General features: G+C 47.6%; 1 protein-coding gene across 7 annotated transcripts in view; it reads right to left on the bottom strand.

Moving 5' to 3' along the window:
* Window positions 1-24,625, bottom strand: part of LOC112565664 (neuron navigator 2-like) — a 207,750-nt gene that overhangs the window by 2,591 nt on the left and 180,534 nt on the right. For all 7 annotated transcript variants that reach the window (XM_025241282.1, XM_025241280.1, XM_025241284.1 and 4 more), the window contains exon 6: window positions 23,142-23,380. In XM_025241282.1, coding sequence (XP_025097067.1) covers window positions 23,142-23,380 — 239 coding nt within the window. The remainder of the gene's footprint in view (window positions 1-23,141; window positions 23,381-24,625) is intronic.

Raw genomic sequence — 24,625 nt, 5'->3', positions numbered from 1 at the left:
TCATGGTCCTGATAATGTTTGCAATTATAAACACTTCAACAAAACAGCCCCAGGGCCGAGCAAACAGTGTGAGTAGTCAGAAGTCTTGAGGCCAATGTTGTCCTCCTTCTCTCCATTGTTTTGTCTAATCCTTATTTTTGTCAACATTTCTCACTGACCTTGTTGCAGGTTTTCTATTTTCATTTTCCTGTGGTTGTCATCGTAGATCATTTGTGATTAATTGAAAATAATTTTAGTAGGCTTCATACGCTGGCACCCCAATATATTTCATTCGATTTTCTCTCAATTTAGTGTTTGTTTTATATATTTTTAGTGTCACCGACATACATACTGCCTCTAACACTATAACTCTGATAAAAAAAAAATATATCCACTCAAAAATGTCAAGATGAAGTTTCGCAGCGAATCAATCGACCAAACGAAGGTTGCCGAAAGAGCCTGAAGTTTTTTTCTTTTCAAAAATCTTTTGCAAATCAAAAAATAAAAATTCGTGGGATCCATACCTCATGACCTTTCAAAAGTTCACTCGAATGAACGGATCGATGTCTAATCACATTGGCGAGCGGCGTTGCTGGCCATGTTTGAAAAACCTAAAACCACCGCGAAAATTTTGAACAGCTTGCGAAAATGGTAAAAAACCGTCTGTCACACTTTTTGTGAAAAAGTTTACAGTGGAGGTCACTCGGCAAACAGAAAAAATGGCGTCTCGCGTGTGTCCGAAGTTTATGTGAACATAAAACTACATTCCACACCACGGAGCGAGGAGTTTAAACTCTGCATGTCACCTCACTTCACTGTAGTCTCACATTTCACTTATTCTCCTTCTCACATCACAGCCTTGTGATCCCGCCTCACACCACGTGACCCACTAGCATCCCCTGTCCTCCCCTCAGAGGGAGGCTGACGGAGAACGGTGACCTCCTGACCTGCACAGCACGTGCGGCTATCGCGTCATCGCCAGGATAGTCCGAGAAAACAAGAGAGTCCTTCCAGAAAAGACGAATGTCATCAGGTGGCGGCGATGGTGTGATGTATCTTAAACACCATCAGTGTCACATTCCATTTTCTCTGAATTTCGTTCTGACCCTCAACCTTCGTTTCTACAACGGTTTCATTTCTACCATCCCGTTGCTTGTTGGGGAATGTGGTAAGGGTGTGGGGATGGAGGTGAATGGGAAGAATGACCGATTCAATTTAGATGGTTTCGAAGAACACAGTTTCGGCAACCCGATCATGTTTTGATATTCAAAAACAGAATCGCCAGAATCCTTAATAGTGAGGCGTTCAAGCATAAGTCACTTCTGGGTATTAAAATTTTTTTTTCTATTTTTCAATTTTCTGTCTGGGTTCTGTCAACCCTTCAGACCAAGATGGAAATGAATATTTACTGAGGTACTTTTTTGTTGATTAAAATTTCGTGAGGGGACACAAGAGACTCCTTCTCCGACAACCGGTTCGTACTTCGCTCCACATACATGTCCACCTTCTTCACCTTCTCCAACACACGCTTACTTCTTCCCGTACATCCGTGCGCATGCGTTGCATTAACAAGCAGTTAATTGTGCCTCACAGATTGTTAAGAGATGAGAAAGTAGATAGAAATGGTGTGGTATCGAAGTCTGGTGGTCAACGCCAGTGATGACCATCAGGTCCATGGACAAGTCGCCCAAACTCAAAATCTTATGTGGCACGCGCTTCAAGTTTTCAACCCCTCAGACCGAGAGATTGCACACTTACTACTCCCTCCCACTAAAATATCCCCCATCAAGCCTCAAAGACCACGTGACAGATGTCTGACAAGTATAAGCGATGGCGATACGGAATATAAGAGTTTCTACTTGTCAGAACGGATTTTCTTCACTCGCAGGTGTAAATACCTCGGGGATGAACAGATAAGAGCGGGGAGGGAGGAAGAAAGGACGATTCTTGTCATTCCCCCAATGCCGCTGGTCCAAAAGGGAGTGGACAGCATGTCCAGCTTTTTTCTGGAAGTTTGCAAAAAATATTCTTGTCAACACTCTCTCCCCCTCACCCACACACACACAATTATACATCGATAAAGAAAACCGTCTTCAGTTGAAGTAATTCCCAGGTAAGCGCCATTATACACTGTGAGAGAACATGTCCAGACAAACCACTCCTGCCTGTCTAGTCGAGGCAGGCCTAGCCTTATATCCTAGCAACAAAACACTATGCATTCAAATGAAAAATCCGGCGGCTCACACGCAAGGGGTCTGAGCGGAAGCGATTAAAAATAAAGATTAGAGAACAAGAAAATGAGAGGCGAGGTTGGCTGCACACCTTCGGAAATTCCTCCAAAACAAACCACTCCTTCGTGAAATATAGAACATGTCGCAGATTTGAGAACAGATGGGGGGTGAGGGACATGAGGACCCTCGGGAGGCAGGTAAAACAGACCGTTACAGCACACACTGTGACGAATGAAATACACACCTGGGGAGGAAAAATAAGGCCCACAAACGGAGGAGCAGTTTGGGGACCGAGGCTCCGTATTTGTCGAACACTGGAGAGAACTTGTCGGAAAGCCTTTGTGAACCTGCAGGTCACTCAAGACAACACCGTTGACCGCGAGTGGAGGCCCCTTTGTTCCTGTGTTCTGGTGAGAGTGCCACAAGCCACTGTGAGGCTACAGGTAAACAGAGAGTGCCGGCAGGGGGCGTTATTACCCTCACCTGTGCCAAAGGTGTTACAAAAGGCCGCGTTCCACGAATGCTCCATATCTTGGATGCCTTTCAGGAGAATCATCTAACGGGTGTGACTGGCAACAGAAGCCGAGACTTAGAACACATTTACACAAAAAATAAACTAACAGGTGAGCGATTTACGAGATATCGGTACCCCACTCTGCTCCTCCTACCCCGCCACCTGTCCCAATCCAGCCTCGCCGTCTCCATCTAATGGCCATTTTATTGGCAGATCACAACAAAGAAGGGTAAGAGGATAATTTATCTCCAAAGAGCTGTTCATTTCCTTGTTCGGGATAATGAGTGTGGCGCCTTATGCAAATTATTAAAGATAAATTCATGCACTAAACATAGTTGTATCAATACAACGACCAAAATACTACCAATCGTCTAAGTACATAAGTTCTTCACATATAATAAGCAATAGTTTTCTTCTTGACACAAAAAGGTGTCATCATGCGCTGTTTTTTTTTTCTCTACTCGACCGACGAGATGAATGTACCACACGAGGTCACTCAGCTCCAAAATTCACGGTCAGATTGACTTTAGTGTACAATGAAGTCAGCTCCACAATATATCTGACGAGTACTTCTACTTAATGATAACAACATAATCAAGTGTAAAGTAATGACAGTAGAAAAGGACCCCATGCCAATCCTGTCCTTGTGAAGCCTTGCGGAGCCGACGAGAGGAGGGACAAAATGTCTGCCTTGCTATTCCTTTAAACTAAATCATGCACTGCCGCTGTCACGAGTTCCCTCCCGGCAACTCCCTCGCCCCAGGAGGCGCCACCTACCCAGTGACTCAACATGACGCTCGAGACAGCATGTCTGAGCAAGACATGCAAGACACGCAACCAGGGAGACAATCCTAAGTCCATCGTCTTCTCGATGGCTTGAGGACGATGCAAGCTCCAGGACGACCCACTAGCATGATCTCCTCCAACACGTCCTGCTCTGGACACAATGGCCTACCTGGCATCTACTCCACAAATCAGGGTACTAGCCGTTTGGCTAGACTTGACCAGTTCTACCCTCCCAGCATGAAAAGCTGTAGAATGAGAAGTACCCGCCTCCAGCCTGGTCAATGCAGCGTGCATCGAGTGCGTGCGCGTGCAAGAGGCGAACCATTTGTTCGTTCATGAACGTTTCCACGTCTCGTACAATTTGTGAACATTATACTTGTTTCTCCCCTCCTCCAACGCCCACTACATCATCTGACATGTTCTATCAATTACTACCACGATTTGTTTTTCCTAAACCCATCTAATCACTTCTTTCAACATCTAGCACAAGTGTACCCCATAAATCCCCCCAACATCCCCCACACACACCGAGGGCTGCGCCATGTAAATGAGCCGAGGTGACGGAGTGAAGCATTTATCTGCGTTTGATGCGATCCCTCTTCCTGCAGCACGAGGGCTGGTATTAGATTTACGACGAGGGCCTGGATAGAAAAGGTCCTTAGCAACGCTGCCCTCGACCTGGGGTCAACTGTTGGCGCACGCGCCACGGGGAAAGATAATTAGCCAATGCAAACCGTCCACATTAGTGATGCAAGTCTGAACGCAGCTATCACAGCTGTAGAACAAATTCTGTTTATGAAAATATCTCGTTAAAGGACTCGGCCAAAAAACAACTTTCTGAAACATCATTAAACACAAACCCGCCAGCTGACCTTTCGTGGATGTGTGTCTTGCTTTATGAAGATGGCTGCACAGGTGTGACAGACAGAGCTAGCAAGTATGATTTCTCAACAAGCCTCCCCCACAACCACAACCACTACCCCATGTGGAAGTGTGAGGATTATTAGCATCATCAACAGCCAAGGGTCCTTGCCGCTACTTTCTCACCCCGGCAAAATCTACCCTTGGACGATCCGCGTCGTGACAGGCCAACCGACCGACGGCGCGTCTTGGGTGAATCAGGGTCACAGGTCAGCAGGTCGCGGCGCATGCGCGGTAAGGCTGCTGCAGCAGCACGACTTCAGAAAATGTCTGGAACCTCACGTCTGCGTTCTTTTCCCCCCACACACAACTTTCTCCCCCTGCCCCCGTCCCGCCTTCGTCTTCCCCGATTTTCCTCTTCTCGATCTCTGTGCTCTCAGCTCAAAGTGGTGAAAATCGTTTGTAACTACTTTCAATCATCCTCTCGGTTTTGCTTCGGGTTCCTCGTCTGCGCGTGCTTGTGGTGACCTACAGCGTCGAAGATGTCTGCTTTTCGATCAGTTCTGTGAGATGTCCAGCACCTACAGTATTCCATTCCCACGCTTCACGCTCAACATAGTAACGAGGCGAATACTTGGTGTCGAACTCTTGTCTATCTGCCACTCCAGACATCTTGCCTTGCCCCGCCCTCTCCATACCTCACCCGCATCCCCACCCTCAAATGCTCCGCACGTGCTCTCGTGCTCAAAAGATGCGACCGGAACCTCTGCCGATCTTTCGCGGTAAGTGAAGAATACGGAAGTGACGTCAGAAAACACAAACAGCTCAGAAAGAGAGAAAAAAGGAGGGATGGGATGGAAGCTGTATCCTGCAATCTTAGAAGTGTCTGCAAGAAGATGAGGGAGACAACTTGCGATACACAGACTCCTCCATTGCCGCCCTTTGCTGCTTTATGACGGGCATTAGCATTGCAGAACGCACGAGGACGGGAGGAAGGATGAATTCGCGATATTTTTATTAGAAAAAAAACCGATTCCCTACATCCACACCCACCCTGAATTCTCCAAACTCGCCAGTGATGAGGTGCGGTGACGTGGTGCACGAGCTCCGTCTGGTACAGCTGCAAACATCGGTCTTGTCTGACATTCCAGATTAGCTTCAACGGACCATGTAATAGCCTCCTTAGGCTGTTCTTACATCCTCCCTCGGGAAGCAGTGGGCGAGAACTTTGTCACTGTGTCCCGAATAAACTAGAAACACCGGCGCGCGCACACACGGCCTCCGAAGAAAAGAACCGTTAATATTTGTCCTTCCAAGAAAAATACACTTTTGAAACTTTTCTCGTAAATCTCACAGTTGGCGGCCGTTATTTTTTATGGCTGCTCGCAAGGAGACTAGAGACATGATGGAATATAATTTACTGCGGGAAGCCTTGTAGTCGACTTGGGTTTCTGTGGTAAGGCTCCCTTGTCGCTATTGAGACTTCCAACTTTTTTTTCTGGGGGTGGGTTGAGGGGTTGAGTAGACTGATGGATAGAAAAATGTTGACTTAGCTTGTGCAAACACAGACCAGGACTGACACAAAGAGAAACAGAGGAACAGAACGGTGAAATAAGAAAATAAATATTCATCATGCAATTTGACTTCAAAAAATCAGTTATTCGCAAATACCTGAATATAATTTATCTCAAAAAAAGAATGAAAACAAAGGTGTGAAAATGAGCACAACAATCCATTCTTCACCCAAAGCTGTTAGCAGACGACTGATGGACAGATGGGCAGACAGTCGCCCGCCGGAGAAAGAAAGGCCAACGAGATCGGACTCTCTCCCTTGTCAGAGAGGACCTCACCTTGGGTGACTGATGGGCGAGGTGAAGTCAATAAAGCCGTTAACTATCCCTCGACAAGCCGCAGCACTCGACAGACACGTGACACACTCAGTATTCGTGACAGATGCTGATCCCTAAGGATGACTGAAACGAGCGGAGCGAAAAGAATCAAACCACAGAAAGAAGGAGTCGACAGTCAACAGGACATTACAGAGAAAGGTGGCTGCAGTGTACAAGATGTTAGTGGATGGTCTGCATGTCTGCCAAAATGTCATCAGGAAAATATAGTCATCGCCAGGACCGTTACTTCGGTCTGATTGCAGTCTGTGGTCCGCGGGACACACTGTAATCATAAACCGATGATGAATGTCGGTGATGACTAGGGCTCAGAAGAGGCACCATCTTGTTTCTAGACCCTGCGACAGAACGACCGAGTTAAGCCTCGACTTCACAACGAAAATACATCAAACAGCAGGACATACGAGAGCCAGTGATTTCAGTGTTTCATCTCTCTCCACCAAACAGACATGTGACCTTCTCGGAGCCAATCATCTTTAGTCTCCATCCATCAAACGACTAACAACATCAAAGCAAACCGAAAAAACAATTTCTCGATCACTTTGCCGCTAGAACGCCTAGGAAATATTTACCTAAAGATCGTTGCAGTGTTTCTGAACTTGGTCTAGGGGAAGGAAAAGTGAAAGAAAACAATGAAAAATGGACTAGCCAAAAAATAAATCCACAAAGAAAAGATTAAACAAAACAAAAATATTTGAAAGAAAACAAAAACAACCAAACTACACACGCGCGCATAAGGACACCAACGAGAAGAGACTAATGTGAAAAACGAAACCTGGTGCCAGGAAATCTGAAGGAAGCGTGACTCACTCACTCGGCCAACGTTCGAATGCCACTTGGTGGCGCTCTCCTCAAGCTGTTTCGGTTTCCCAACATCCAACAGCTCGTGCTGCGAGCGATGTGGACCACTTCCACCATAAATCTCGTCCTGCTTGTCGACACATGCCACGCCCACCCTGACCCTGTCCAGCGACCACCCACTTCCAGTCTGCCACGGGGTGGCGCATCTGTCTATTTTTTCTCTTTTTTTTCCGAAGCAAAGTCTCCAATGCACAGGTTTCCGAGAAGAAAAAAAAAACAGACTGGGAGGACACACACACGCACGCACACCTCTGGCGTCCTTGTTACCTGTTATCTCCGCGCTCACAAAACACCTTCAGCCCCTGGCAGACCGAGATAACACCTGCAAGTAGCCCTCGTCGCCAGTGTTAACACCTTGCAACGGCTCGAGCACACGGTGGTGAGTGGCAGGTTGTGGGGGATGGTGCTGGCTTCGTGTGCTACCTGCCCAGGGTCGTGCTGATGCTGACGATGGTGTTGGTTAACAAACCGGTGTCGGCTCTTTACTGAATCGTCGTCAGGTGGAAACGGAAGCTGGAAAACGGGTGTGAAGAGTGGATAGGATGAAGGACAAGGGTTTACGACACTATCGAGGACGAATTGTTGTTGTTGTTTCTTTACGCATGCGCCTAGAGGGCCACGTGGCGAAGAGAACAGAAGACATCGTTGAAAAGTGGGGCAGGAAGAATGACACGAGGGCTACCCCGACTATCACTTGTATTACCACTTGCACACCTGTTTGCAATGTTTGTCCTCGCTCAAACCCTCCACAGGAATGCAGATGCAGACACAGACACAGAGGACAAACAAGGCCACAGTCTCGGCCACGAGCCGCACGTGCCGGTCAGCCAAAGTGTTGTCGAGAAGCGTGTTACCTCGACACTGATTGATCAATCTGTCACGAGACATGGATCATTTTGTAATTTAATAATTTGTTTGTGTGTTTGTTGTTTTTACTTTTGGTCACACCATGCTCGGAGAAAATATTTCCCAATGTTACACGATTTTACACACCTTTACACCTGCAAACCTTCTCTCTCTTCTTGTCTTCCCTTCTCACCAGTTCGTGCTCTAGAAATTCCAGCAAAATAGTTTTTCTCCGTGTTACCATTCCCTTCCCCATGCACATGCAGTGCATTCCATTCTCACCGACTCCTCCTTTCTTCAACACTTTTAATTTCCTGTCTTAATCTTTGCTAAGGCAATGGTATGCAGGCATCCTGCCTTCCCCTCCCCTCCCCTCCCCACTACCACCACCACCACTCCGTCAAAGGTGCATCACAAGCGAACATCTTCCCACTTTAGGCATCCCACAAGGAGCGGGAGAAAATGAATGCAAATGATCGATTCATCCTCCCAGACCTGGTTCCGACCTCTGACTTCCGGCTACAGACGCTCCCTCCATCGCTAAGGCCCTCCCTGCCTTCAGCCTCCAGCAAGGGTGAGCCTCGCTCACTTCCTCAGAAATCAGGTCTTCGTCAAACGGTCTTCATGTATCGGTAATTAGCATGATTGATCATACATGTATATATGTCACTCAATGACCTAATTCAATATGTGTGTCATACCGGGAACAAAATCAGGTTAACGATGCCAGGAACCGAAATAAAAAAAATACCAGAAGATAACTTAATTACACACTATGGTGCTCAGTCTTCCGTGGATAATTATTACTTTGCACCACAAGCAACTAAAATCTTGGTCAACAAAATCATGGAGAGAGGAAGTGAGTGCACACGACACTGATGTCCGTGACCTCAAAACGCAGGACAACGGACCGTGACATCGCCACACACGATCGAAGACAGCTGCCTGCTCCGCCAGGTCATGGGGTCACCAGTAGCTGCTCCCCGGGGAACAAGCTCTCAGAATACGGACGGACGGACGCATAATACATGTGCGCACACAAGTGAGGCAAAGAGCGAGAGTGCAACGAACCATGAAGACAGTGTAGACTAGTGCAAGAACCACAAAAATATTCAATATTCCACGAAATCGGCAAAGAAAGAACGAAGGAGGGATAGATGGCTCTCTCTCTCTCTGTGGAAGGGAATCAGGGATGAAGACAGATTCCCGCAGCAAGCCGTTAACCCTTTCGCTGCAGGAGAACGAACAGCAGACACGGCGCGTGCTTCGTGCAGCAGGCCGCCTGGCGGACGGCTGGACGGTCGTCCCGAGCTAAATGCATGTGTAATATCTAACATCGATTTATCGAGCATCTAGCGAGAATATTTAATTCCTCCGTCTTCACCTTCTCTACTCGGCGCTTGCTCGGCGAGTAAACCACCGTCCGAGTCGGTGAATCGATTTCCACGAGTCAGCTGCAGCCCCAGTTCCTTAAATTCCGTTCAGGGGAAATACGAAAAAGACGGGAGGAAAAAAGAGAAAGATGGGATGTGGGAGAAAGAGTGGGAAAGTTATACTGAACAAGTCTCTAAAAAAAAAGTAGGGTATCGTCGACGGCTAGACAAGAGTGATCGGTCGGTCTATTTATAGACTCTACAACAGCAGCAGCAACCTTTGTCTTATGTCATGTACCGCCTGTAGGTCATAGGTCATCAATTATGAGAAGCTACACATCATTGCATCAATTAGAAGAGCAAACATAGCAGGCACGTGCAGATGACACTGGTAGCAAATAGTTGCGCTCGTTTGTTATGAGCATCATCATCCAACTCTTGCTCTAGATGAGGATAGTGTGTGTGCACAACGAGCGTTGGACGAGAACATAAAGACAGCAGAGATGAAATGGGATCATCACGTGACATTTGTACGATCCTGTCGAGTGCGAGTGCGCACACACGAACGTTTAACAAAATAAAATTTTCATATTCTCTCTCAGACACACCAGGACACATGAACACACAAGCTTTAACACAAGGCAGTCGCACCTTACCTTTTCACTTCTGTGCCCCACCTCAAGCCTCGGTGCGAGAATTTCTAGACTGGAGATACACTGAACACAAGAACCTCCACCAACAGTTACAATGGCGGTCATCGTGAGATACCAAGAGGACATTTTCTCGGGCAGGAAAGGGGGAGGAGAGGAGGGCTGTCCACCAGCAGACGGCAGAACTGAAGCTGCCGCTGCACTCTGTGTCCTCCAGCAACAAAGTGCACAACACAAAACGAAGATGTCAACAAGAGATCGATAGTCTTCCCGCTGACAATGCTGTGCCCTCGCATGAAGAACAAAACCTTTCGGTGGAGGAAAAAAATATACGTTGTGCTCTTAGTGCATGACGTCACTCAGACAGAGAGAAAGGCGATCTATTCGCCGGTCGAGCTTTGTTCGTCAATTTCAAGTCACCTTTTCAGGTGGAAAAAGTCAGCTCGCGCGCCATTTGGTCGTCTGACCTTACCATACATTTACAGGAAGCTGTTGCTGAATGCAGTCTACTCACACAGACTGCACCCCATACCACACACCCCCATTCTGTACATCACGGGTGTGTGTGGTACAAAGGCCCGCCACAAAGGAGTGGCAGGTAGAAAAAAAAGAAAAAAAAAGTCGAACGAACCTTGCCCTCAGATATACAGGTTACCTTCGTGTCACGGCGAACTCGACCGTCGATGCCGAAAAAAAAATTTTTTTTTTTTTTTAATCTTCCAGCAGCTACGGAAGTGACGTTTTCAAGAACGTAGCCCTCCGGTCGAGGTATAAGGTCAGGGAGCAAAAACTATTCCCAAGGGAGAGAACCACATGGCTCTCACCGATCGTGAACGATTGTCGGAACTCGCCGAGAGTTACGAGGGTCTTGCCAACCCAAAGCGGAAAAGCGTTATGCAGCAGGTTCAGTGGAGCATTGAGAAAGATGGCAGGAGGGAGAGGGTAGGAATCCTGGCACAATCCACCCTCCCAACCTGTACCAACCTTTCTCGATGTGTGGACGTGGTGCAGTACCCTGCTGGAGCTAATCACTATTGGTGAAGTAATGAAAACGCCGACAGTGTCTTCTGTTCTTCTTTTTCTTCCCAGAGAAAGGATGGGGTAGAATGGCAGCTGGGTGATGGGGTGTGGGGGAAGCCTAAATCTTTCATTAGGAAATTCTTGGCATAACCTGCTTGACTTTCCAACATTCCAATCGTCTTCGGCTCCGCTGGCCAGAAACGACATGGCAGGTGATTCAGATGTCCCGAGTAATGTCGGGTGGCATGCGTTGCCAACGCAACACTCAGAGCGTAAATTAATTTAACATTCAGAAGTCTCTTCAGACACCCTCTTACACATGCATCCAAGCAACGGCACATCCTGATTATTATGGATTTGCTGTGTCAGTGTTCACACCTGGTGTGCAAAAAAAAAAAAAGTTCAGTTAACTCACCGTGAAAAATGCCATACGCGCATGATGAAGATGAACTCTAGTGACTGTCGAGGTAGATGGCTCGTCAGGTCTAGTGAAAGAGTGGAGGGTAAAGGAGCAGAACTTTCTCCTTCAGTCGCTTTTATCTTTCTGTTGGAGGATTCTATCCCAGTCCCGAGCGAGCGCCGAAACACCGAGCCATCTATTCCCAAGCCGAGGCGCCCAGCGGAAAACAGGACAGGATCCTAAGCCCTCGGTCAGCAACATGGTTCCCAGTCCATCCTCCTCCTACTCGGTGATGTACTGCCTGCCTTCAGCGCCTCCTGCCGGCTAAACTCGACCAATAGACTACTCTCTACTCTCCGGGGGGCATGACACGAACGTACGGGTGGGAGTTACTCGCCCCACATCGCCAGACGGGTTCGCACGGCTCAACTGTCGAGTGGTATTAACGGGAAAAAAGACCAGCCCTCCACAAATGTCCCGCAGCTTTTTTTAACAAATGTTTTGATATTTTACAAAATTTATTTTGTAAGGACACGGCAGCCGAACATTCGCGGAATATGGGAGAGTCAGCTGAGGTCGGCTTGAAAGGTCACCAACTGACATGATCACAATTTTAAGGGACCGAATTCATGTTGAGACGGTAACGGTAACTACCGGCTGGTCAGCAATGTGTGCTCCCATCATGGACACGAACCTGCACCCTATAAAGAGCTTTGATGTCGGGTAGTAAAGACATTCTAAAATTACGAATTTTCTGGGGAAAAAACTACACAAAAGTCAAGCAGGGTGTTCTGATTATAGTCAATAGCCACCTGCAGATCGTTAGACGCCACCCCAATATCTACCCATAACACTGTCGTCTAACGAAAAAACAAAAAACCCCCGTTCTCAAGCAGTCGCTGGTCCGTCTGACCCAAGGAAATGGTGGAAGAAGATAGGAAGAAGAATAACAACAGTTTGCTGCAAATATGGCGGTGAGTCGGGTGGACTAAGATGTCTCACGCCTGTGCACCTTCCCATTCTGCTTGATGAGCAAGTTCATTAGCATGCCAAGGAGCTCTAATTATCGTGCCAGGATCAGAGACCAGGTTTTTTTTAGGACGACTCGGGTAAAGGCACGGGTGAGTGGATCTTCAGCGGAAAAAACACGGGCAACTAACTCCCCGTCTGCTGCACACTGCCACCCCCAAATTTCTCCATATTCCTCATCCCTCATTCCTTCTAGAACCCGTTCTCCTCCACACTGTTCACATTACCTCCTCCCACTCTCCCCCAATCCCTTTTCCCATCCTTTACACCCCATAGGACCCTCCCCTCCCCTCCCAAAGAGCTCCGAACCAGAGCCAAAACATTTAAGAGGCCGCGGTGCATGCAAGATAAATCATTATTTCCTTGGGACCAGCCGCATTGTTGGTGCTGCGAAATGGCACTCTTCTTTTTTCCTCCGCTCCCTACCCTCCTCCCCTTGCCCTGCACCAGCCGGGAGGCCAAAGGAGAGGGAGCCAGACTGCACTTTGGTCGGGTGTAACCGAAGTCTCGGTCGAGTGACAGATGACGAGCGGAAGGCGAGAGCACAGACCTCGGCATCCAGATCCATCGTCATCCAAAGCCACCAACCGTTACTGGTGTTAAGTGAACAGGCAGCCTCGCGGAGGGATTTTTCTATAATTAATGATGCACCCGGGTGATACACCAATTTGTTCCTTTGCCAACGGTCGCGTGTGTGAATCATTTCATTTGGTTATTGGCGATCGACAAAGGAAACAAGCGAATTCCCAGATAACAAGGACAAAATATTTTTTATTTTTATCTCTTCACACTTCGAAGGAACTGGCAAGAGCATCACGCAGAGTCGTAAGCGGTTGTCTTTCCGGTGCACGTGACCTACGGCGATCCACCTCCTCTATTATTCCCCATCCTCAGAAGGCCAACACTGTTACAGTAATACCATGAGGAGGGCCACATCATCTGCAATATCATGTTAGGCCCCTCGATAAGTTCACAACCACCGCGGTCTTGATCGCACGGTCAAATTACCGCCAATTTGGCCTCCGGACCACACAGGGATCCCCCAACAGTCAGACAGAAAATATCCATAATTTTAAACTGTAAATTACACAGGAAGGGAGGGAGGGGGTTGAGTCATTAGGACCTCAGGCAGTAGGGTTCGCTGAATAATTGTCTTTGTCCCGTCTTCCTGTCGTCCTAGCATGACACTGGAGAAACAGGTCCACGGTGGACCACACACGTGCAACAGCTTTCTGTACCAGCCACATTCTGTCATCAAACATCGAATGGTCAGTGTGTTGGCATCTGGACTGACGACCTACAGCGAAGTCCATGCACAAATGAATATTTGTCACATTGATGAACTCAGATGACGAGTTGTCATACGCTCTTCCTTTCTTTCACCAACTAACGATAACCAAAGAGGAGAAATTGGTGGGAGCTATTAATAGGATTATTCAAGCATAGTAATAAATAAATACTTACATACACGTCTTTAAGCTTTTAAAATAAAAGTGTGATTTGATGTGATCAGTCACGGTGAGTCGTATTTATAGTTTAGTCCCACCCTTCGGCCCTCGGGTACTCCTCGCTAAGTTCTCTTGCGACTGGGGCGAGCTGCACGACGATTCATTGTGTTCATCCTAATCATGAAATGTTTCCTATTGACATTTTCACTTATGGATACATCCATAAAAAACTCGTCAGCTCTGCAAGTCTAGTTACAACCTCCGTATCCAGCTCTGGTAGGTTAACTTCTCCAGCCCCAGGGGCACAGCAGGGGTGTAACTTACACCGGAGGCAGTGCAGACAATCCTGAGTTAATGCAAGTTTCCTTCAAACCTTGTTTGTTATAATTCTGGACTTACTTTTATCTGTTGGATTTCCTGTCAACTTCCAAGTGAGATTTTTCCGACACGAAAACAAGCAACATCACCACTCAGCTCTACACCAAACTTACTGTCAACCTTTGCCACGATGATGACGACGATGATGGTGATAAAATTCCAAGAAAAGCTATGCCCGCAAAATGTGAGTTCAAGATAGTAACTTGTCCTGTCCAGGGCAGCAAATCGCTCAGATGCAAGTCGCAATTTCTCACAGAATCCTTCAGACTCACAGCCTCTCTACAAGTCTGGCGCCATGTCAGGCCGAGGGTCTGAAAACATCCTTTGAGAGCCGAAGCATGTCCCTCCGTCCGCGGGTGTCAATGGCTCTGACCACGAGAAATAAAATGACCAGGTCATGTTCGATTTTTCAATAAACCGCCCGACAGACACGGAGGATAAAAAAAATTAAAATAAATAAATTGCTCCCCGTTCATTTACTCGGCCTGTAAGGTTCGTTACCGCTGTGTTCGCATCCCTTCTGATCTTTCCCTAGGGTCACAGCGTCCCTAATTCCTGGACTAATTTTATACACTGCATCAATGAATGGTTAGACAGTCAATCGCTGGCATGTGTTACCTGGTACTGCACCTGACAGATCTATATTTAGCATCCTTGTTCTTCTGAACAATGCAGGGTCTATCGATGACCTTTTGTGCTTCTGCTCCATGTCGTGTCCTCAGGACGAGGTCAACAGGGACAAGATGGATGCGCGTGCATTCTGTCTCTACCACATCAGCATATCATTTGTGTCTCCCCTTGAAATTTTATCCATTTATTGTTTTTTTTATCACATCTCTCTCACACACACAAACGCAGACATGAGCGGATCTCTTCCCCATAATATCCATAAAAGAAAGTTTTTTTTAGCTGCTTGAAGGAAAAGAAATTTTAACCAAACCATAAATAGAAGACCGGAAAGAAGACCAGAAGAAAAAGTCTACAAACTATTTGCTGAGAGTAGAGCAAGTAAGAAACCTGAGAATTATTTCGCTTCACTACGACTATTGTAGCGCAAAAAGACAACAAAAACAAAGGTCTTTATTCGACTTATTTGTTTGTTTCTTTACAGGACCAATTACGACCTGATGGTAACCATTACGATTTCTCAGATGTTGCCCTCTGACCCTGGTCGTCAACAATGATTCGTTTTCTGACCCTGAAAAGGTCCATTAATCATGTCTGCTATTCTTGGTTTGAACCGCCTTGGACACAACAAAAGAAAGTTCGCTGCGTGCCGGGTGAGCGCAGACAAGAAGTACAAAAGATCGAATCCACAGAGAAACCGTTGCCCGCGCGATGAACCAACGATTCCCAGAGAGCACCGCGCGAAAGGCCAGAGAGCAATCGTTGAACGGGCGTGCACCCTGGTCTCTGATGACGTCCACGCTCTCCAACGCACCGAAATGACAAGCTTGCACATGCGCACTCACTCATGTTGACACACATCTCTCCGTCTCTCTGTTTTTCTTTTCTCTGTCTCTCTCTCTATCATCGCTTTTCATTACAGCTGATGTCATTCCTTCAAGATGCTGCTACTCTAAGGGATGCTTGCGGTCCAATCCAACTGTCGCTGCTGACAAGTGTTTACAACAGAACCAAATTGTTATCCTATCTTTATCCTTCTGTCATTTCCTTGGCCTTATAAGAATTGCCGGTGTTATTGATCTTGCCTTGTTGACCACGTCAGCCTCATCCTGTACATACACACACCGATACATACAGACGAAAAATAAAAACCCGACAAAAATGTATAAATGCTTGCTTGGGTTGGGTTCGCGGGATAAGGTCAATCGTCTAACCGTCAACAGCTGGCCCGGTATAATTTAAAATAATAAATAATTGGCTTGAAGCATCCCCAGATGTTTGTGCGTGTTGTCGTGAGTGTGTATGCGTGTGCTCGCGTGCGTGTCCTGCAATCGATTGGTTGCGGCGACCTGGCCGTGCTGGAGAGATTGATGGCTGGTTGTCTCCTTGCCCTACCGCCGCCTCCTACCCCGCGACACTTCCTTCTAGGGTCAAGTCGTGCCCTACCTATCCATCGGTATAAGAAGGGGGTGGGGATGGTTTGGTCGCGTGCAGCCAGAAGTAATAGTAGTCCGTTATGTCCTGAAGACAAAACACCACCCGCCATAAACTAAAGACTGGAAGGAGAAAGAATCCCTTCCACACACCACTCAATCTGGTCGGATAGAGAGATCGAGGAAGCTCGGCAGTAGCAACAACTGAAATCGTACTGGCACGTCCTCGATTTTCTGCAGGACGTCTAGCGTCCATCTTTAACTACCACGACGTCGACTGCTACGTCTGATGGAGAGTTCCCCACACCCACATACCCCCACCGACCTCCACCCGCTACCGTCGTCGTTAGGAGGCTGTCTGCACGGTCTGGAAGGTCAACGACACTCGTGTGAAGTGTCTACACAACGGGCGCACTCCTCATTCCACCTTACCTGCCCCATCGCTAGTGAGCAGCGGGGGGACAACGGGGGGTAGGGACTGAAGTCACGCGATGCAGCGACGTCACGCGCGTCGTCAACACCAGCAGCGTCCAGCGCACCGTTGCCCTGGTAACCCAGTCGAGAGAAAGCAGCGGCGTGCTAACGGTTGGCATCCTTGTCGCAGGCAGCAGCCGCCGCCCAGATCCTCTGCCATGGTCCAGTTAACCGACCGACCGCGCTCCCCCTCCCTTCCTTCCCACGAACCGATTCCCCTTTCCTCCCACCTTCCGTTGACCTCTCACCCCACCTTCTGCTGCTACATGCACAAGTCGTTGATTAGCAAAGTTCAAACCGCACAACATTCCGAGGTCGGCTCAACTGAGTTCGGTTATAACCACTCAAATATTTTTTAAAACTCGTTCGATTTTTCGCTATTTAGAGATCGATAAAAACAGACTTGTATCCAGTTTCGCTGTGGAAGTAACTTTAGAGAGTGATGACTGGCGGTTTATGCCTGGCGGTTGGAAAACAGTCATTTAAGCTTCTTCAAACAACTTCTGAGTACATCATCGATGTCATCTTCCACCCGCTTTCACAATCTTATAACTGAGGTCGTGTCGTACAATTGTGTACCCGACTACATGGAGGACAAACTGAACAAACTGGGGAAGACTGATGTGATAATGAATTTCTTTTTTCTTTTTATCAAACAGTGCCTCCTACCTCACCAATTCGGTTCAACTTGTTGTCATCGGAGTAAAAGTAAAAACATGGCGGCCTCTGAGAAGCAGGTCGCGGCAGTGTTCTAGACATGACTGTATGAAAGCGATTAGTTTGAAGCCCAAAGTTCTACAGCAGAAACGATTCAGAATATAAGTATATGTATAATTTAACGACAACTTGCTGGTGCACTTGGCTTTTCCTTTAAAGCACGGTCTGGACAGTTGGCTCACATCATCCTTGGCACAGACAATCTCACGCTCTTGATAAAGTTTAAAAAATACTACAAAATCTGGAAACAATCTACAACCAGGAGAGAGAGAGAAAAAAAAGAAGAAAAAATAAAGAAGAAATTTCTGCGACGATTTCTAATACGATTAAACTGTGTCACGTGCACGGTTAACAGTCGCTTATGTAATGCAGTTGCCTAATCTCTACTTGATTTATCGCTCTAAAAATTCCTGATCGCACTAGGGGACTCGAACGCTGAGCAAAATAAAATGGACATCGTTCATTGCACCTGGCCTTTAACAACATCGATCGCCCGCTATCAGCCATGGGCCACAAGGTCCTCTGGCATCCCTTTTTTGTCCCTGATGTTGGGGTCAACTTCAGTGCAAGATACCATTTCCCTGTAAACTGGCTGAGTTCATCCCTTCTGGGCCACACCTAAGAGATGTTGAGGGATTTAACTTGCTTGCCTCTGTCCCTGTAGTAACCCAAGGAGGTCCCCAAAACCGGAAGAACATTTCGTTGAAGGTTTGGTATTAGTAGGGGAGAGAAGAGGACAACCTGTCTAAGGGACGTTCGTGCTTTATTTTTCCGTTCTCTGGCATCCACCCCTGGTCAGAGACTAACCGACCTTGGTTGCCATGGCAGCAAAGTCAACGTGCTGCTCACGTGGCGATCAATACTCTTCAGTCATGGACTGCGACAATGGCGCTGGACCTCCGGCAGCACCAACCCATGCGACACTGTCACCAACGACACAGAGACCGGCGAGGCCAGTCTTGGCGACAGCTGAAAGGTCACAGGTCACGACCTCCTTGCCCTAATACCTCCCTCTTCCCCCCACATACCGTGGACGACTTCCAGCCTCGGGTTTGGCAACGATTTGAAGGCAGGGGGATCACTCAAAAAGAACTTTACTCCAGAACAAAGATATCGGAGGGACCAAACTATACAATGTCATCCAGCCACCTTGAGGAAAGATGACGCTTGAAAGGAAAGAAGCAATTATAGATGCATCACCAGAGTTCAGTCAGTGCCTGTGCCTCATCTCTAGAGACAGAAAAGATTCTCGATTCTCGTCACTTAAAAGCTCGATTATACAAAAGTCTTGTCAAGAAAGAAGGATGCAAAGATAAAATGTTGAAGGAAGGATATGTGTATTTAAATACCAGAACGAAAGACACAACAAAACAACGGGAACAAAAGGAAAAACTATTCTTTCTTCTCCTTGAGATGACTTGATTACTGCAACACATTTGCATTTCTTTTGATCACTGACAGGAAGGCAGCAATCACGCCAGACTTGTCGGTGGAGAAATCACAATCCCGCAACCCACCCGGTACTGATCCGCCACCCCAACCCACCCTCTCCTTCAAATGATATTCGCTTTTAGTGACTGAGATGCAGATATCAGAACCTTGACACCTTCCACTACCCGACTACAACTCCCCCACCCGACATTCGACTCCCCACCCGACCTCCATCTCCCCCACCCGACACACACGTCACGTACATACGTTACAACATAAACAAAATCAATAACAACCACAGCAACTTGTTTCCTTTCCTCCACCACCTCGCCCCACCCACACCCCTTTCTCGCTCGTGACATGTTTGATCATTGCTGCGTTGGCATAAATATTCATGTTGCACGAAACGTGCACCACTAACAAGCAAATAATAAAAATGGATTATTCTGTTTGAGCTGGATAATGGATTATGTAGAAAGGATTCTCGTTGATGGCGCGCGAGCGGACGACGCCACGCACGAGCTGAACGCGTTGCCTTTGATGTTGTAACCGTCCAGCCGCGGTGGTCGTGGTGTTGATGAGGGTGAGGGAGAAGGGAGGGTCATGGGGTGAAAAGCTAATTCACAAAAAACATGAATAAGCTATTAGTTCCTCCCCCACCTTTATCTACCTCCACCTTTCGCAAGACCGTGACTCTACCTCTCTCTCCCTCCATCGTACGGAGGAAAACAGGTTTCAGAAGCTGAGCCGGGTATCGATTCAATACATACATTAATATACAGCATCTCCTGGTCACAGCTTCGGTCTGGAGGAGACAACTGCAAGAAATGGAGTGGTAATGATGTCCACGCGCGTGCTGGATGCTTTCTCGAGGTAAAATATGACCGTTACTTGGAATGAGGATCAGCCTCAGACAAAAGCGCCCTCTAGCAACATCATTTCTAACAGCCACACATCCCCAAAGTAAACTTTGTGAGCCTGCAACTTGTGTGTGTACTCAGACGATAAGCAGTTTATGTTGTACTGTATGTAGCTCCAGGGTGTATACCCGTTGAGGCCATTAGGGAACCCTGGGAAGGGCGATGCTAGCGATCGATCTTTTGATGATGAAGAAAAGCTAAAGAGGGCGCCACCATTACTACCATTACCACCAGTAACTTCCTCAACTTTTACTATTTACAAGTACTCGGGACACTGGTTGTCAAACAATATAAAAGTGAACTATTGTCACCACGTCGTGTAGGATGAGCAGAAACAAATGTTACCTGGACAGGTGTTCTATCCATCAGACACTTCAAGCCGCACCTCGTCCCCCAGTTTATCTTCCAACAAGAACAAAGGAAACAATCTCCTTTCATGACAACCTCACATCCTCAAAGCAACCAACCCATCACTCCCTGCTGACCTCGGGTCAAGGTTCAAAGCCTCGCTCACACACAAGACACTCGAAAGGTCAGACGTTACGTCACGAGACAAGCACCGGCCACTAAAGAGGTCACGGCAAGCCACTTACCGCGGAGGTAAAAAGTGCGGGTCGCCAGGACCTGAGAGGAAAACATGAAGGCGGAAGTGGCCGTCGGTCGTCAATGTTTAACTAGCATGGGAGGAAGACGGGAGGGTGAGGGACGTAGCTGTCTCCATCACGTACGTTGGTTACAGGTCGGTGTTAATCTATTTGTCTCGTGGCGCGAGGCCCGCCATGATTAGCTTCTGCACCTCTCGACATGAAACTCGTTGCTAGTTATTTACTGTGACCCTCCCGCAGCGCCGTGTCTTCATCCCCAACATCGCTTGTCAAAGAATTTTTTTTCCTCCCTCTCTCTCTCACCCCTAAAGCATTGGAGAGAAACAACCAGAGGCCAAACAAAAAAAAAATCCTGAATCCATTAAAAATTTAAAACCAGGCTTACCGGAAAATGTATTTCAAATCATTAATATTAAAATATACTAAATCATCGAGCCTGAGCGAGGAGTTTTAGCACAAAGTAGGAAAGATACATTTGAGTTTTTTGTACTTTTTTATTTTCTATTTTTATTTATTTTATTTATTTATTTTTTTTTTTTTTTGGAGGGGAGGCCTTGTATCCTTTAACCCAATGACCGACTTCGACAACAATAAATTAAAAGTACCAATGATACCCACGAGAGGCCAATCAAACACAGACTTGTTTTATTTACGGCCAAGTTGCATGAGTCACTTAAACCTTCTGTCTTCAGAATTAAGGCGGGTTTTCCCTCCGAGCTTTACGAACCCCTCTTATGTGAGGAAATGAAATATGAACGGTCATGAAACCTGTTCCTGGCATTTGCCGTTATCCCCTTCCACCCCACACACCCCATCCGACTTGCCACCTCGGTAGCCGGCAGCTGTTGCAGACTTTCCCCTCTTCCTTGACTACAAGGTGGAAAGGGGTGGCACTTAACTAATCAGCCCCAGCAAAGGCTGGGGAGGTATTCCCCACCTCCCTGCGTCTCGCTTTCAATTAGGCTGTGCCTGAAGCCTCCCGCCTTTCTGCTGGCTCCTCCATTAAATGCCTATTTACCTGTTTAGGAGCTTCCCCGTGTAGTCCGCTTCCCTTAGTTGCCCTCGCCATCTGGCACCGAGCCGCTCCACGTTTCATTAGATATAATGCTGGGAATAAGTGGCTCATCCCAACCAAGAAAGAAAAGGAGAAAGAAAATGGGGGGAACGCAGGCGCACACACATAGGTATGCATCGCTGCCAACCAGTCCATGCCTTCTAAGTAAAATGTAACATGGCGACCGACTATAGAAGTCATGAGTGGTTCACTGTGGCTAGGCTGGAACAGTGGAGCCCAACCCTCTCCTTCCGCGGCATTTGACCTCACGTAAGTCAGGTACCCATCCCCTGGGTCGGCAGTTAGAAGTAGGGAAGGTGGAGCAGCTTTCCAGCTACAGGAAGCCTCGAACCACGACGACACAAACCGTCTTGACTTACACCAAGGATCGTGAACTTCATACACGTCACGTGATCAACCATATTGCTTGCGAATACACAAGCCCTTGACTTATCACACCTTGGCTGTATTTCCTCTTCGTTATTTTGATTCATACAGATTGCAAAACTGAGTGAGAGAAAAAAGATTTAGTACTCTACCAACATTTTTTCTAACTTCATTTAGTCAGTATCAGTTACCGGAACTCTTTGGCCAAAAAGACTTGAAAATGTATGCAACGCATGTTTGTCAAGGCAATCTAATTAATTGGATGTCGAGAGACCACTCTAGCACGCTCCACTCTCATCACCCCCTATACCCACTTATGCAAATGTACTTTTTTCTGTCCCTCTCTGTCTTTCTCCGTTTGAGCATCTGTCGGTTGGTGTGAGAATTAGCAGCCTGCTAACATGTCCTGGCCAACTGTGTGCTCACGCGCGCACGTGTGCAAAGTCCTGCTCAGCGCATGCGCCGTGGTCAGCACGCTCCTATTGTCGTTGCCTGTCCCCATCCCCATTCCCTTACCTCCCAACACCCCCCCCCCCCGGGCAGCTTTCACCTGGCCGACAAAGCCCTTGCATCCGTCAGACCGGACATGACACCTGCACCGTTACCTGGCACTGAGTCATTAGCATTCAGGTATGTCCGCTCGCGTCACCTGACAGTCCAGGTGGAACGTGGCTTCACGGACCACACACGTGGCCGTGACAGTTGGCTGGGGGTCCACTCGCCCTCCTCATCCTCACTCGCCCTCCTCATTCTCCTCTCACTCCTCGCATTCTTGTCATGTCTACCCAGGGTGACGTGGTCCGCAAACTCCGGGCTCACATGCAGGATGCGAAATATCCGAGAATTCTCTCAACTCAATATCACCTGTACTACAGGGTCACGCACTCTCGCTTGTTGACCATAGCAACCAAACGGATTTCTCGTTTTCATACCTTGCTAAATGTTTTGTTGCACGATTTGCTATTTTTGTGCAGGTGTGAAATATTAAATTCATATTCAATTAGGGGTATCTCATAAACGATAACAATAATGGATCAAGGCAATTTATTAAAAAAAATTAGTTTTTGTCTCTTATTTTAAAACAAACAACACCCTCCTTCTCTCCCTCCTCCACACACAGCCTGTCTCCTCATCCACCCGTCACCACGTGACAGACCACCACCACGCGACCTCTCAGCACCAACACCACCACCACAAACAAGACTCTTACCCGTGTTCCACGCGGCGACATTGTTGTTCTGCTGGTTGCCGTGGGATCGACTCTTGTCTCCTGTGCTTGCGACAGGAGCAGGCGCGGCTGCGGTGGCGGCGGCGGCAGCGGCGCGGCTGTTTCGAGCGTTAAGCTGCGCGGTGCTGAGGGCGGTCTCCTTGCACGGGGTGCTGCTGGCTGCTGCTGCTGCTGCTGGCCCGCCCTTGCTCGCGTGACCCTGGCGGAATGGTGACGGCAGTCTGGAAATGTCAAAACGGAGTCTCTGCTCAGTCAACACGTGCCCCACTTCCGGCCATCAGCCGCGCTTTTGATCTTTTGTGTGTGTGTGAGTGCGCGTGAGCGGTTACCCGATGTGTTGGTAACTGGGTGTCTGAGGACCGTATGGGTTTGTTTTTGTTTGTTTTGTTGTTTATTTTAAAAGGTAGAGGTGGCTTGATTACAATCAGTGATGTCGATGTGTTCAGTCTGTTATGTGACAACAGGGTTCATTTGCATACGTGTGAGTATGCGCGCGCGTGGAATGCACATGCCTACAGAATGTGTATGAATATATACTATCCAGCGATTCTTTGATAACTTCCTCCTTCCATCCTTCTCTGCACACACACACACATGCACGCGCAGTGACTAGGGCAGACTCACGTGGTACCGATCAAACCATCTTCATGTTTATTACTAAAGCATAATCACGTTCTTGAACACTACGTTCACCCGATGTTGGAGAGAGAAGAACAGAGAAAAAGATAAAAAAAAGGGGGACTGGTGCTGAGCTTCAAAGACAACCTGGTGAAGCACGCTGGCGAGACTGGAATCGATAGGGCCAGCAGGACAAAGGCGAGGGGAGAGTGGCGGCCGGCATGGACCTGGGATAATGCCACATTAGCAAGAGATGCCACTACATCATCCAGACAGACAGGGTGCCCACCTCCACTGCGCTCGGGGAGTGGGAGAGAGAGAGATGGAGAGGGCTGGTGGGGGAAGGATGCAACATTAAGAATATCTGCCATGGGTGTAAAAATGTCACGCACAAAAAGTAAGCCTGAGAAAGTTCCCATGTAGGGCCAAAGTCCAATTCTTTCAACCATTCCACCCAGAGAAGATTTGCAGTCTTTCTGAGAGGGTAGATGCCTGTACAGAGAGACTTCACACATCAGGCAAGGAGAGCATCTCGCACACAGCAATGATGAGAAAGGCAAGAGGTCAGTAATGTCACGTGAGAAGGCAACGCTGTATGTGGTCACCAAAAATGTTTCCCGGTTCATGAAGTGCATATGGCAAGTACCCCCTCCTCCTCGTGTCTCCTTGCATTTAAGTAAAGTGTCGTACTAAAATCTATGTTTTACTGGCCACAAGGGCGGTGAACTGTTAGTGGTTCACTGAGGGCCAGAGAATGTTGAAGGGGAAGCTTGTCTGAACTTTAGTGGATAGCTCAGGTTTCTATCACTGATGGGTGGGGTGGATGAGGGCAGGCTTTAAGCTGGTTA

This window comes from Pomacea canaliculata, linkage group LG6 (assembly GCF_003073045.1).
Source record: "Pomacea canaliculata isolate SZHN2017 linkage group LG6, ASM307304v1, whole genome shotgun sequence".
In the NCBI taxonomy this organism is placed as follows: Eukaryota; Metazoa; Mollusca; class Gastropoda; order Architaenioglossa; family Ampullariidae; genus Pomacea; species Pomacea canaliculata.
This window is presented reverse-complemented; position numbering and strand designations above follow the sequence as displayed.